Here is a 16,256-nt window from a genome sequence, read left to right on the forward strand (position 1 = left end):
TCTCCAGTAGGAATCCATATATATGATGTTTGAATCTGGGCAGCCGTGGGCAGTGCCCAAGTGCATCCCACAGCCACCTGGACAGCCCAGGACCCAGTGTGCTCCTGGAGGGAATCCCTCTGGGAAGTTTCTGCTTTTCTCACTTGTGGTCAGTTCCAGACACCTGGCCACACACAGACAATGGCATTGAGCAGCAGCCCCAGTCCTCTTTCTAGAAACCTGCTTTTAGGGCAAGAGACAATTAGCGGAGAGCCAGTTATAGTGGAGTCCGGAGCACAAGAAAGCTCTGGCTATGAACCATACTGATGACCTCAGCGTTCATCTTCATGAGTGGTCACCCACAGGGTTCCACCTCAACACTCCCACCCTGCCATTCTCTGGGGCTTCTCTAGTCAGTCATCAAATCCCTCCCCTTGGGGCTTCCAGATCTTGCACAGTAGGGTGTCTCACTCTGATGTGCTGCCTTTATATGCTTTAAAGTTGTGCCCAGAGGCTTTAGTTCAGAGCAACATTTATGGCTGCTCCCCTATGTGCCAGACTTGGGATGTGGAAGTAAAACTGATTAATAAATAGCATTCTTCAAATGAAATTAGGATGGGAGTTATTTGCTCTGAACTTCTGGGATTGAAAAATTAAAACTAGTGTTGGTTTTGAATGCTGAGTGATATTTTATATTCAGCAAAAAAACTTTAGAATTTATTTTAACCAAATTCTAGAGACTAGGGTCTTCAAGGCAGACCCTGCCAGCAAAGGCCACCACGGGTATGTGACAGACTGGTCCTCATCCACTGGTGCGTGACAGGCTGGTCCTCATCCACTGGCCCCAACCAGTGCCTCTAACCTAGAGCATAACTAGTAAGGTGTTCAGGGACTTTCAAGTTAGTCACAGCTAATCAGATTGTTTCAACATTATGTTTTGATGTTGGAATTAAAATACTCTGACAAATTTTTCTTTTGTCAAAGAAGTAGGAAAATCACAAGAATAAAAATTCTAGACATCTCTATAAATTACAGAGCTATGGCTCAAAATCTTTGAAACAATTTCTCTATAAATGAAAGAGTTAAAGTATATATTTCAGTTAAAAACCGACATGTGCTCTTTTGTGTAAACAGCAGAATTATGAGGAAGATGTCTTATTTTGAGGAAGTTTATTGTTACATTTTTTGCAATAATAGATGAGGCACGAATACCTCCTGCTTCTTCGACATTGCAATTAAAAAAGACAACAGTCAAGGGTAACAGTGAAATTAAAATAAAAAAATACAAAAGCTTAAGGTTTTGGAGACAAAAAGAACTACAATCTATGTGTAGAAAAATTGTAAATGATTTCAGTTTGGCCTTGCAAACAGTTATCTCCTTCTCCAATGACAACACTTCACAGAGTTCATAGTAGGGATGTCCTTAAAGGTGTCCTAATCCACCCCAATTAGAAAGAGAAGGCCGTCCAGGCTCAGCTGGCGGGGGCCGTAGCCAAGGTGCCTGGACAGAGGCTGAGCTGCATGAGGACCCTGGCCTCTGGCTACCCATGGCTTTCTGTTCAGTGAAGCAAAGTTGCCCGTGCTATCACTCACATGTTTCCAGGTTTGAAAGTGACAGGCACACATACTGACTGCTGGAAGGGAACAGCTCTTGCTGCCCAGGCTGGCTATGGCGATGCCACTGGTTACCCTAGCCACGGCGGCAGAAGCCTTCAGAGCCAGGGAGAGCACCCCAACATCGTGGAGAATGGCTTGCTCCCCTCCTGGCTCTTAATCCTAATAGACGTGGGGCACACAGAGAACTGAGAAGGTAAGGAAAGCTCTCTGTGCCATGGACCAGGCCCTTCTTCACTGTGCCCAACTGAAGATGTGACCTGAGTCCATCCTGATGAGCCCTACCAAGGCTACTCATCTCCTTTAAATAAGGCCATCTGCACTATGTGACCCTGAGGTCACATCCTTTCAGCTTGAAGAGTTATAGAAAGCAGCACAAAAAAAGCAACTATTTCTTTTCAGCTAAAGAAAAGAGCCCAAACCCAGCAGACTCTGACACAGACCGTTGAGCACCACAAGGGAGAGTCTCATGTGGTATCATAATTGAAGTGTGGTGATAATAGGACGTTTCAAGCAGGCCTTCCCTCCCTTTCTGGTTTAGCATCTGCCACAAGACTCATATTATCTGGTTGCTGAAATGAGCCAAGCGTGAGAGGCAAAAGGGACACACGGTCAGGAGCAGCGTGGTGTCAGGACAGGGCTCTCAGCTATGTTAGTAAACCCCAGCAACGCTGGTGCCACTTTCACCTTTGCTTTAAGTGCCAAGAAAAGCTGTCCACCCCACCCCGACTGATGCTCAGAGGGGCAGTTTGGAGTACAGGGCATTCTGAACACAGTGAGTCACCGGGAGGCCCCTTAGATGTACCAGCCCGTCAACATGGCAGTCTTCTGTCCTCCTGGGCGAGTGTGCACTCTGAGCACTTGCTGCTCTGTGTGCACAGTCATAGGAGCTAGAGGCCCGGCAGGAATGAGGCAGAAAGAAGCCACTGCCCAAAGATGCTGGCGGACAGGCCATCTGCAGGGTCTGGGGGTTTAGGGGGGCCAGCTGACAGAACTCCCCGAGCAGCTGCAGCAGGATCAAAGGCTGCGGCTGCAGCTCGTACCTTTGCCAGCTTCCAGAAGGAGAAGAAGATCCCCACTATTTCCCAAAGAAGGAAACTCACATGCTAGCAAATGTTGGGTCAGAAGACGACTTGCAAGTAAGATGGAAAAGCCATCTGCAAGGCCACTTGGTTTATGTGTCTTTGTGCCATTAAGTGGGGAAGAAGGGTAAGGAGAAAAAAGCACCACTGTGAGCATGTGAAGGGAGTGACAGCCATGGCCCAGGGCTGCCCCCACTCCACACTGCTGCTGGGGCATTAAGGCAGGTCCATGGCTCTCAACCTCGTCCTCCATGGAAGGGAGTGGGGACCCTGACACAGATCCTCGGCTCAACCTAATATACCTGGACTGGGGGCGCTTAGGACATTGGCACAAGTTCTAAAGGCAGTGAGTTCACTTGGGAGGTGGCACTCAGGCCCTGCGCCAGAGATGGAGGGCCAGCAGGCACTGTGCCCAGCAGCACTGGCAATGCATCTCTACAAGCTACCACTAGGCGAAGCTTTTGGGTTAGTCTCAGTGAAGACTCAGAGGTTAGAGAGAAAAGCCATGTGCAAGGCCAGCTGGTTTTTGTGTTTTAGTCATTAAAGAGAGAATGTGTGCGCACACACCATCCTCGATTAAATTGTGTCAGGAAAGGAATGCAGTTCCTGTAAAAAGAAGGTTGTGTTATTAGGTATTGCAGATTAACACCAATGTGAGCACTGGGATTTTCAGTAGTTTCACTAGTCCCCAAATCAGTAGCTAACATGGAGTTCCCACGTCCTCTTGCCTAGAGCTCGTGGCTGGGCTGGAGCCCAGCGTTCTTGAGCCAGGTATTCGACGGCATGGATCTGAGAAGCCCTGCAGGACCACACAGGCCACAAGTGCCAACAGCCACGCAGGCTGCCTCAGAAAGGCACGAGGGGGCTTCCTCTCACTGCAGCATGATGTCCTTCAGGTTCTCCTGCAGGATCGTGTCTTTCACAGCATGGAACACGAAGCGGATGTTCTCGGTGTCTATGGCAGTGGTGAAGTGGTGGAACAGAGGCTTGCTGCGGTTCCGTCTCTTTCTGTCAAAACACTGGACCAGGTAGCGCTGGACATCCTCCAGTCGGTGAGGGTCACCCTTGAAATCTGGGAAGTGCTTCTTGATGCTGACTGTCTTCACCTTCTCCACCAGGAGGTCCATCTTATTGAGGAAAAGAATTATGGAGACATTGAAGAAGAGCTTGTTGTTGACGATGGTCTCAAAGATGTTCATGGACTCCACCAGCCGGTTGGTGCGCCTGTCCTCCATGAGGACCTGGTCGTATTCGCTAGAGGACACCATGAACAGGATTGATGTGATCCCATCAAAGCACTGGAACCACTTTTGGCGCTGGGACCGCTGGCCACCCACATCCACCATCTTAAAAGGGATTTTTTTAATAACGAAGTCATGTTCCACAATCCCCTTGGTGGCCTTCCTGGCCAGCAAGATGTCTTGCTTACTAGGGAAGTAGTTCTGCAAAATACAGGATGAGGGAGACATTTAGGAGAAAATAACAACAAAAACACAGCAAAAGGAAAAGGAGAGAAAGTTACGTGGACTTTGTAAGAAGTTTAGCCAAATATCAGAAGCAAGTTTCATTTACAGAGTTATGAACTTACTGTGCAACAAGGTGAAAGAATCAAATGCCTCATTTCAGAATGAATGGGGTCTCATCAATCTGAGGAGGAATGATCAGAACTCCTACTGCCAGGCCCCGGGGGAAAAATCTCATCCAGTTTCTTCTCCAGAGGAAACTATCTTTTTTTTTTTCCCCCCTGTATCATAGATATCTTTTATATTTTTAAATTCCAGAGTATAAAAGTTCTAAAACCTTACTATGAATTAATTTAATTTAGGTTTTACAATAGCATTTATGAAATGAAATCAGATGTATATGTGATGTGTTCTTCTTGAAAACCTTTGTTTTGGGTGATGGGATGGAATCCAGGCTGTGCACATGCTAAGCCTGTGCTGTCCCACTGAACCACACCCAGCCCTTGGAAGTCTTCGGCACCACAGACAATGTGGCTACTTAAACCACTGTGGTCCTGCACTGTGACAAGCCCTTCAGTGACTTGGGCACACTGCCACCCACACAGCTAGCCCAGGACTGGGCAGAAAGTGAACAGGCCTGGACCTGGAGGCTAACTACAGTTCACAGGGGATGGAGGCATCATTAACCACACGGGGGATGGGACAGAGAAGTCCAGACTAAGACCCTACAGGATGGATGATCAGTTAGTTCAGCCAGTAAATCAAAAAGAAAAAAAAAAAAAAAAAAGATGGGAGAAGAAACCTATAGATTAAAAGAAATTTAATCACATCAACTGATTGGGATGGTGGATAATATTAGGATGTTGATTCAAACTATTAAAAAAAAAAAACACCAAGAAAACCTTAAGGAGATGACTGAGAAAATCTCAGGGCTGACTGGAGACTGGCCGACAGGGATCCTTGCTAATTTTTCGGGAGTACAATGGTATCGTGATGATTTTTAGAGTCTTTCTATATAGGACAGATCTATGCTAGAGCATGACATTACGTGCTGTCACAGGACCCAGGCAGGACGAGCGGGCCCATCAGCATAGCCAGGGCCCTTGTTGCTTGCTTTGGGCTGCAGAGTCCTGCGGGGTGGTCACTCACCAGCTGGCCAATCCGGTCCAGGTTATCCAGGAAGTACTTCACTGATTCACCCTGTCACAGAGAAAAACATTCGCAGCTCAGTCTTAATGGAGGAACCCCAACTGGCAAATTAAAGGACTAAACAGGCAACAGCAGGGACACTTCACTGTGCAGACAGGAAAGCAAAGTAAAAAAGACAAAGAGTATTCATGTGATTTTTAAAATTAAAACCACAGAATTTCTACAACAATGCGGTTTCTGCAGCTCTAGCCCCAAGATACGAACTCTGTTTTGAATGCTCCTGCTCCAGGCCACACTGCCAGCGGGGGACAGGAGCTTAGTTCTGTCTGCAGTTCTGTCTCTGACAAACTTGGCCCAAGGGACCCAGACATTGTTTCTAAAGACAGTAAACCCTGAACAGAAGGGGCAGTCTTTCCAGTTTCCAGAAGCGTTCCATATGATTTCACACACTTTTATGACTTGGTGCAGAACAAGGAGCACCTTTAGGTTGGGTTTCCGAGGTGGATTGATACATCCTATGGACTGGGCCAGGTCCCATGGCTGGAGGCACACTTGAGGACACGCCACTTTCTGTTTCAGAATGTGCTTAGTGTCTAGGGCAGTGGCACTCACAAGGCACAAGGGGGCTCAGGGACATTCCAGTGCTGGCTTTGGCTCCAGTGGAGCTATTGGAGGAAGGAGTAAGTGAACAGGCAAGCAAAGGCCTCTCTTAGAAGGCAGAAATGAGTGCTCCCAGGTACGAAGATCTCACCAGAACCTCACTCTGAAAGCTGGGTGGCAGTGAGGCAGGCCTGGGCTTCACACACTGCCCCTTGCGGGGTTTGTGCAAGAGCTGCTCTGTTCAGGTCACTGTGCACCTTCCCACAAAGTGTACAAGAGGCAAGGTCACCCACACACTCGGCCAGTTGACACTCTAGATTCCCAAGGAGGAAAGATCACTGGAAAGGCACCAGATTACAGCTTGTGACTTCATAAGAAAAAGGGGGAGGACCGATGGGAGCCACCAGCTCTCAAGTTAGTTTCTTATGCTCCTCTGTCTCGGATGGCCCAAAGGCAGAAGAGTGACTTCCTTTACTGAAGAGTCAGCCTTCTGCTCCAGAATGTGAGGATGACTCAAGAGAATGTTTTGTTTAAAGGGGTGGGAAGGCCCCTTTCCGGCATTACAGCACTGATGATAAGCAGTAAAGGCGATTTTCCTCCTTGCTGGTTCGGGAACACAGGCTGCTCCAAAGTAGGAAGAGCCACCCCCGTGCCTCCTGGGGTGCCCAGGGCTCTACGCAGGGTGGCTCCCGCCCCCACTTCCCCTCCCACACCAGACCCTTGCATGAGAGGAAGCCATCGTCCAACAGAGTGAGGCAGCACAGCCCTTCTGCTGGCTGTTCTGGTCCTTGGCTTTGTTTGCAATCTGCCTCCCCCATGCTCGGACAGGAAACAGCTGGGCAGTGAGAAAGCTCTGCAGGGACCGCAGTGCACCTGATTAGGACATCCCGCTTCCCTGAAATGCCCTTCTCTTCTCCCTCCTACCTCTCACCAGAATCTTGGAGGTGTGGAGACCCTGTACCTCACAGGCCCTCTGCCACTGCTGGCCACAATGGTGCCCACCATGCTCTCCAGGCAGGTTCAACAGGGACAGCACCTCAGAGCCAGGGCTGCTCCTGCCTGGTTCCACTGGGGAAGAAGGAAGCACTGGGCAGAGGAGGGCAGATGAGCTCTCTTTGCAGGGGGGTGGCAGGTTAGGCATAAAAAGTCACAGCAGCTAGGCATGGTGGTGTACGCCTGAGATCCCAGTGACTCAGGAGGCTGAGGGAAGAGGACTGATTAGGAGTTTGAGGCCAATCTTAGCAGTTTAGTGATACCCTGAGCAACTTAGGAGACCCTGTCTCAAAATAAAAATAAAAAGGACTGGGATGTAGCTTAGTGGTAAAGATCCCCTGGGTTCAATCTCTAGTACCTAAATAAATAAATAAATCATAGCAACGCAAACCACAGCCCCTACCATTCTGGCCACCAAGAGATAGGAAGACCCGGGTGCAAGTGTTTTACCCAAATGGAAGTGCCCAGACACACAACCAGAGATGAGGTAAAATATAAAGATTTAGACGTAAGGACATTCTCCCCCAGTTTAAATTTAATTTAAATATTCCTTTTGAATTTGAAATCAAGTTCATCTAACTCCTGTAAAATGTATCAGATGCCAAGATAAAAAAGATCTTTCTCTACCAGGATGGCTTCTCCCCATCTCATGGCTGCGTCTCTTTGTACTTATTTGTGATCCTTGGCCATTCTGCACACGTGGAGACCTCTATCCTCCTAGGAAGAACAGCACAGGAGGGAGGGGTCAAATCCAGTTTCAGGCCAGGTTGCCTCGTCAGGATGAGAAGGTTGTTAGAACTGCGCTGTCGACCACCCTGCTCTTCAGCAAGGGGCTGGAGGAGAGGAGGCAAGGAAGGGAGCACCAATCAACCTTGCTGAAACCAGAACTTTGGTGACTGGCATCCACACTCTGTGATGCTGTGCTGGGGCAGATCTAATTGCTTCCAGGGCAGTCATTTGCAACAGACTTCTTAGTTCCCACAGCATCAGCTCATTAACACGCCGGTTTAAAATCCCAAGATGGTCTCAACACACAGAGTGTTTCTTTGGAGAACTAGCGTGTGACAGCCATGGAGATGTTAAAATGAAATTGGCAGACAGAAAGTGCACACGGGCATGCTGAACAGGACTGCTCCTCTCAGGACAGCAGCTGAATTCATGGCCTCGCAAACAGGAGGAAGGCCCAGACTGTTTTTTTCATTCATTTGAAAATCTAAGTCACTTAAGGTGAGTAAGAACGAGGATTCATGGATTAAAACAAGAGGAAACAGTTCATCAGGTTGGGATCCTAGGCCCTGGGGCCCATGCTTGCTGGGGTCCTGCCTTCCTGAGTCAGCCCTCTCAGTGAGGCCTTCCCCTCCTAGCGCTGAGACCACTGGGTGGAGAAGCGGGTGGCTGTTTCAGGAAGCACAGCAGGTATATTTGGGGTTATGCACCTATGATAGGCACAGATAGGCGAATGGAATGAAGCTGGCTGCATCCTTCATAAGATCACCTCGGGAATAACCTGCCACCTACCCTGCAGTGGGCACATGCCCAGGCCTGCCCTACTGCAGTCTGTGGCCCCTGCTTCGATGTTGCTGCACCAGAGAAGCTGCCGTCCATGCCATCTGCTGGCCTCACACAACTCCCTGGGGCTGCAGGACCAAGAGAAAAGAACCAAGAGGGCCCTCAAAGTCAACACACTAGAGCTGACTTTGGTTCCCCCAAAGTGTGGATGGTCTACAAGGTGGTGGTAAAGTGGCTACAGAAAGCACACACCAGCTTCTAGCCTGGGGCCATAGGTTTTGAAGTCTGAATCCTATCTACACGTGTGAGTCCTCTTACTGTTAGTGACTTAGTAAGCACAACTCTAAATTCTCAAGTGGGGCAGCCTGCCAAGGTGAGCCAGGATCTTCTACTGGAAGAAAAAAACAAAAAATCCCCCCAAAACCTAAAGGACAAAATCAACTCTTCAAAACTGAAGCCAAACTGAAATGAATTAGCTAAGAACCCTCAGGTTGGAAGTTCTCCTCACGCTTTGGGCCAGCACAGGGGCAAGTGTGGAGGAAGCTGCCTCTTTTGAGCTTGAGGGGCCTCGTGTCTGTGCTGTGAACACCCCAGGTCCGACTTAAGTCCTCGACCCTCCATCCACAAGCAGCTGTCCACGGCAACTATGGGATCCCCAGGAGAAGGGCCCACAGGGCCTCGCAGAGCTGTACCTCTCCACACCTGGGAACCAGGGTCTGCCAGTCAGTTTCCTATTAAAATTCCAATGATATGCTTCATAGAACTAGAAAAAGCAATCATGAAAATCATTCGGAAAAACAGACCCAGAATAGCCAAAGCAATCCTAAGCAAGAAAAGTGAAGCAGGAGGCATCACAATACCAGATCTTAAACTATGTTACAGAATAATAGTAACAAAAACAGCATGTTATTGGCACCAAAATAGACATGTAGACCAATGGTACAGAATAGAAGACACAGAGACCAACCCACATAAATACAGTTATCTCATACTAGACAAGGGTGCCAAAAATCTATATTGGTAGCCATTTCAACAAATGGTGCTGAGAAAACTGGAAATCCATATGTAGCAAAATGAAATTAAACCTCTATCTCTCACCATGCACAAAACTCAACTCAAAAAAGACCAAGGACCCAGAAATTAGACCAGAGACCTTATGCCTAATAGAAGAAAATATAGGCCCAAATCTTCATCATGTCAGATTAGGCCCCGACTTCCTTAACAAGACTCCTAAAGTACAAGAATTAAAATCAAGAATCAATAAATGGGATGGATTCAAACTAAAAAGCTACTTCTCAGGCAAAGAAACAATCACTGAGGTGAAGAGAGCCTACATGATGGGAGCAAAATTTTACCACATGCACATCAGAGAGAACACTAATCTTCAGGTTATATAAAGAACTCAAAAAACTTAATACCAAAAAAACCAAACAACCCAACCAATAAATGGGTTAAGGAACTGAACAGACACTTTGCAGACGAAGATATACAAGTGATTAACAAATATATGAAAAAGTGTTCAACATCTTTAGTAATTATAGAAATGCAAATCAAAACTACTCTAAGATTCCATCTCACTCCAATCAGAATGGCAGTTATCAAGAATACACGCAATATTAAGTGTTGGAGAGGATGTGGGGGAAAAGGTACACTCAAAGATTGCTGGTGGGACTGCATATTGGAAAGCAGTGTGGAGATTCCTCAGAAAACTGGGAATGAAATCACCATTTGACCCAGTTATCCCATTCCCCAGTCCATACTCAAAGGACTTAAAATCAGCACACTTAGTGACACAGCCAGGCCAATGTTTATAGCAGCTGAATTCACAATAGCTAAACTGTGGAACCAACCCAGATGCCCATCAATAGACAAATGGATAAAGAAACTGTGGTATATATATATACACAATGGAATATTACTCAGCATTAAAAGAGAATATAATTATGGCATTTGCAGGTAAATGGATGGAGTTGGAGAATATTATGCTAAGCGAAGAAGCCAGTCCCCAAAAACTAAAAGCCAAATGTTTTCTCTGATTAGTGGATGCTGATCTATGATGTGGGGGAGGAGGGCATGGGAAGAATGGAGAAAATTTGGATTGGGCAAAGGGAAGGGTGTGAAGAGGTTATGGGGGTAGGAAAGATGATGGAATGAGATGGATATCATTACCCTAGGTACATGTATGATTGCATAAATGGTGCATCTCTACATCATGTACAACCAAAGAATGGAAATATTGCACTCCATTTGTGTACGATGAATAGAATACATTCTGCTGTCATGTATAACTGAGTAGAACAAATAAAAAAAATAAAAAGAGCAAGTCATGAGCTGCTTTAGGCTGACAGACCCGATATCCACGAGGATTTGGACAAACAATTGTTTAAAACTCAGCTTGCCATGAGCGATGGTACATGCCTATAATCCCAGTGGCTCCCTGGTAGCCCCCCCACCCAACAAAACCCTCAGTTTACCTAAAGTGGCATGCCAGGAAACAGAAAATCTGAATAGAACTATATTTATTCTAAAAAATGAATTTGTTATAAAAGAAACCTTCCCCAAAGGTAAACTCCAGGCCTGGATGGTTTCCATCAAACACTGAGAGAAGAAAAAACACTAATCTTCTGCAAAGTTTTTCAGAAAAATCAAAGCAGAAGGGATAATCCCAGCTTCTTTTACGAGGCCAGCACAATCCTGACACCAAAACTGACAAGAATGTTACTGAAAAAGAAAGTATATTCCAATATCCCTCTTGAACATAGACACAATCAATATCCCTAAAACACCTTAGCTAATCAATCCCAACAATACACAGGAAGTATAATACATCAACAAAATAGAAAACAAACACCATTTTAACAAAATAAGAAAGAACATATAAACATTTTAATAGATGCAGTAGAAAGTACTTGAAAACTTTGATGTAAGCTGGGCACAGTTGCACATGCCTGTAATCCTAGTGATTTGGGAAACTGAGGCAGGAGGATTACAAATTTGAGGCCAGCCTCGGAAATTTAGTGAGGGCCTAAACAATTTAGCAAGATCCTGTCTCAAAATAAAAAAATAAAAAGGGCTGGGCAGGTACCTCAGTTAAAGTGCCCCTGGGTTAAATCCCCAGTATCAAACCAAACCAAACCAAAAACCTTTGACCTACATACATGGTTAAAAATTCACACCAAGCCACACATAGGAAGCTTCTTAGTCTGACGAAGGGCGTCTATGAAACACCTACATATAACATCTTAATTAATGGTGAACTTCTGAATTCTTTTACCATAACATTTGGTAGAAGGCAAGGGTGCTCACTTTTATAGCTTCCAGTCATTACTGTATGGGCAGGTTTACCGGCACATACAATGGAGACAGTAGGCAGGCGACACACAAAACAAGGAAAAGACGTGGGGACAAGGAGCAAGAAACAAAACTGAGTTTGCACATCACGGAACTGTGAGTACGAAATCCCAAGGAAGGAACCTATAAAATAGCTAACAATAGAACCATAAATGAGTTTAGCGTGTTTACAAGATAAATGGCCAGTATACAAAAATCAAGTGCATTTTCATATACTAGCAGTAAACAACTGGAATACAAAGTTTAAAAAAAGCTATTTCAGTCAGGTGTGGGGACACATGCTAGCATTACCAGTGACTTGGGAGGTTGAGGCAGGAGAATCATAAGTTTGAGGCCAGACTGGGAAACTCTCTCAAAATAAAAAATAAAAAGGGTTGGGGAGATATGTAGCTTAGTGGTAAAGCACCCCTGGGTTCAACCCCCAGTACCAAAAACATCCCCCCCGCCCCCCCGCAATTCTATTTACAATAGCACTAAGAAACAAAGTATTCAAATGAGAATAAATTTTCTTATTTGCTGTATGTTTTGTATTTTAAAATGGTTACATCTTAGAAACACTTAGTACAATATCAAAAGGAGGAAACTTACTGGATGACCTGTGCATTTTATGCACTTTATCACCTGTGTGAGCTCCTGAGACACCACTACAATCAAGGTGAGCTATCCCCTACCACAAGGGGCTCCCTCGAGCTAGAATTTACAGGCACACGGGCCCCTGCCTCCACCCTCCCTGCCACTGCTAACCTGATTTCCATCTCTTGTGTATGGTCTGTCCCCTGCCTTACCGTTTTGCCTTTTTCTAGACTGTACTTTAAATGCAAATATACAGCTTTCCCAAACTGGCTTTTTCTCAACTCAGCGTAATGCCCTTGAGGTCCACCCAAGCTGTCAACAGTTTGTTCCCTTCTGTTGCTGAGTAGGGATCCACCGTTAGGATGTGGCTAGAGACATCATAAGTAAAGCTGCTCTTGATATTCAAGGACAGGGATTTGTGGAATACGAGTTCTCATTTCTCTAGCATAAATGTCTAAGAGTGTGACTGCTGGGTCATAAGTGTATGTTTAGTTTTTAAACAAAACCACCCAACTATTTCGCAGAATGGCTGTGCATTTTACACCTTCACCAGTAATACATGGGGCATTCAGCTGATCAGCATCCCCACCAGCACTTGATATTTCACAAATTTTTATTTTTATCTGTTCTAAAATGTATGTAGTAATATTTTGAAAAGGCCTAAGTTTACATTTCCCTTAATTTGCAAAAGCCAGTAATGCTGAGTGTCTTTATTTATTTGCCATCTGTGCATTGTCTTTGGTAAAACTCCTCATACCTTATTTTGTACTTGGACTTTAGTGCTCCTGTGTACTACTTCAGTACAGTTCTTGGAGTTCTTAAAAGATTCTAGACACGAGTCCTTTGTCAGATATGTGGTTGCAAATATCTTCTCTCAGTCTCTGGATCATCTTTTTCAATCTTGATTTCTTTCTTTAATGGGTGACACTTTAGATGTTGTGTCTGAGAATTCACCAAGGTCTAGGTCCCAGGGAGTTTCTACTACATTATCTTCTCAAAGTTTTAGAATTTTACATTTAGATCTATGATTCAGTTTCAGCTAATTTTTGTATAGGGTAAGATTTAAGACAGGGCTTAGCTTTTTGGCCTGAAGATATCAGACTGCTTAAGCATGGTTTGTTCAGAGGCCTGCTTCCTTCAAGTTTGCTTTGTCCTTGTCAGAGATCAGCTGGACATGTGGAGGAGCTGCATGAGCTGCTCCACCCACCTGGGAGTTGTCCTTCACCAACACCACATCTCCAGTGCTATAGCCATACAAGACCCGAAGTCAAGGGGCGGGCTCCTCCTGCTGGTTCCCTCCCTCCCTTCCCTATTCCAGTGCCTTCCCAGATACATTTTTGAATCATCACATCTACAGCTACAAAAAATTTTGCTGAGATTTTGGTGGGAATTGTGTTAAATGTGCCCATCATGTCTAAAGAAATGATGTCTTTACAATGTTGATTTTTCCATTCCGTGAATGCAACATGTTTCCCCATTTGCTTGGATCTTCTTGGATTTCTTTTATTGTTTTTAATCATGCAAGTCCTACACATCTTGTTAAATTTACACCAAAGTATTTCATTTTTACATGACTGTTAATGGTGTGACATTTAAAATTTCTTTCCATGTGTTCATTACCAGTAAATAGAAATAAATTTTACTTTTGTGTATTGGTTGCATATCCTCTGTAACCTTCCTAAACTGACACTAATCTACTACCTTCTTGCTGGACTCCCTGGGATTTTCCAAGCCATCTGCACCAGGAACAGTTTCATTTCTCCTTTACTGTAGATTTCCAATAAGGCCCAGGCCTTACTGCATTAACTAAAACAGGATGTGTTTTTTTTTTAAATGTGACAAACCTCTTCACAGAAACTATCTGACCATTTGTGTAAAAAACTTAATACCTAAAAATTGGAGAAAGATGTCATGTTCATGAACTGAAAGAGTCAATATTGTTAAGACATCAACCCCCAAAATTGATCTACTGACTTAGGAGAAACCCAAGCAAAAATTCCAGCAGGAAGTCTTTTAATATACATGGATAAGCTTGTGTTAAAACATATCTTTTTAGGACAACACAGAAGAACTCAAACAATTCTATAAAAGAATAGAGTTTTTATAATGCCTGATTTTAAGACTTAATATAAAGTAATGCTAAGAGATTTTGGTACCGGTGGAAGAAAAGCTACATAGATCAACTGAAGAGAAATGCGCGTCCACAAAGTAGCCCAAATATCTATGACCAATATGAGTTTTGAAAAGTTGTCAGAGTAATTCAACGTGAAAGGGAAGTTACATGAGAAACCCAGGAGATCTTTATGGACAAAATGACAAACAAACACACACACACACACACACACACAAAACAAAGTCCCCAACCACTTCAGACACAAAACAGATGCAAAATGGACCCCAGATCTAAATGTACAAACCAAAACTCTTGATTGTAAATAGGAGAAAATCCTTGTGATTTTTCAGTTAGGAAAAAATTCTGTGCTGCAAAAATTCTCAGATGAACCTCAGTGATACATGCCCTGGTACTGTTTCATCCTCCAGAGTGTGGGAGGAGCCTGTGAACAAAAATCACCTTGACATTGTGCAGTCCTTGAAGGAGTCCTGGGACCCCAGAGCACACGCAGAGACCACTGTTATAGGGAGATGGGCACACGTGGACCAGACTGCCCTGCAGCAGGATCACCATGGTCCAAAGCAGAAGTGACCACTGTCTACCTCCAAGTGTGACAGATGAACTGCAATCCTGTACAACAGAACTGTAAAGAGCCAATGAGGAGATCATGACCACTTGTCCCAGTGTGTGGAGTCTCAAAATGCCACGGAACAAAGAAATGAGTCAGAATAAAAATTTCAAGTGATTCTTTATTTACATTCTTTATTAACTTTATTTATATTTAAAAAACAGACAAAGCTAAACACACTAGTTTCATTATAAGAATGAAAACACATACAGTGCTTCCTCTGTGGCAGATGCTACTGCAAGTGTCTTCTGTTACTAACTCTGCTGTTCCTCACAACACCTGAGGCAGGTGTCAGCCCATCTTGCAGAGGAGAGGAGACACAGTGGTCATCTGGCTCCTTAGATGACAATTTAGGTATAGACAGATGGCAAAAATACAGGAAAAGGAAAGAAATAACTACCCCAGTCTCAGAACAGTGGTTCTGCTGGGTGGAGGTAATGGGTACAGGGGTGTACAAGTTCCTGTAGAAGTTCTAAATCTGAGTGGTGGGCACTGACATGTTTGGTGTTTTTTTTTTGGGGGGGGGGTACTGGGGATTGAACTCAGGGCACCCACCCACTGAGCCACATCCCTAGCCTTTTTTTTTTTTAATTGATTTTTTAAAAATAATGACATGGGGCTGGGGTTGTGGCTCAGTGGTAGAGTGCTTGCCTAGCATGCGTAAGGCATTGGGTTCCATCCTCAGCACCACATAAAAATGAAATAAAGATACTGTGTCCACCTACAACTAAAAAATAAATATTAAAAACAAAGAAAGTAGGGAGTATCAGTGAGCAGTGTGTGATGATTGAATAAATATATTAAAAAAATGAAAATAAATGACAGTGGAATGCATTACAATTCATATTACACATATAGAGCACAATTCCCAGCCTCTTTTTTGTATTTTTATTTAGAGACAGGGTTTGAGTTGCTTCATGCTCCGATGTTGCTGAGGCTGGCTTTGAACTTGTGATCTTCCTGCCTCAGCCTCCCCAGCCTCAGGATTATAGGTATGCGCCACTGCGTCCAACCTTGGTTTGTATTTTAATCTGTGCATGTTTCAAACCCTCTTTTGTAGTCATATAGGATATGAGGAACACTTATATATTGTAATTTAAAAAAAAAGCAAGAGGTGGGGAGGAAAAAAATAACCCCAAACAAATTCAGAGTGAAGGCTATTAAAAACAAGTCCTTTAGGCCAGGCAACTCCTTCCAAGCAG

At 44.6% G+C, this 16,256-nt stretch overlaps 1 protein-coding gene across 1 annotated transcript in view; it reads right to left on the minus strand.

Annotated features, from left to right (window-relative positions):
- Positions 1-1,132: 1,132 nt before the first annotated feature.
- LOC114078715 (guanine nucleotide-binding protein subunit alpha-12) overlaps positions 1,133-16,256 on the minus strand; it is a 93,909-nt gene continuing 78,785 nt past the window's right edge. Inside the window, exons 3-4 of the mRNA XM_027919760.2 lie at positions 5,288-5,338; positions 1,133-4,117 (exon numbers count right to left, since the gene is read on the minus strand). Of these exons, the coding sequence (XP_027775561.2) occupies positions 3,548-4,117; positions 5,288-5,338 (621 nt within the window). The 3' untranslated portion in view covers positions 1,133-3,547. The remainder of the gene's footprint in view (positions 4,118-5,287; positions 5,339-16,256) is intronic.

Source organism: Marmota flaviventris, chromosome 19 (genome assembly GCF_047511675.1).
Source record: "Marmota flaviventris isolate mMarFla1 chromosome 19, mMarFla1.hap1, whole genome shotgun sequence".
Taxonomy (NCBI): domain Eukaryota; kingdom Metazoa; phylum Chordata; class Mammalia; order Rodentia; family Sciuridae; genus Marmota; species Marmota flaviventris.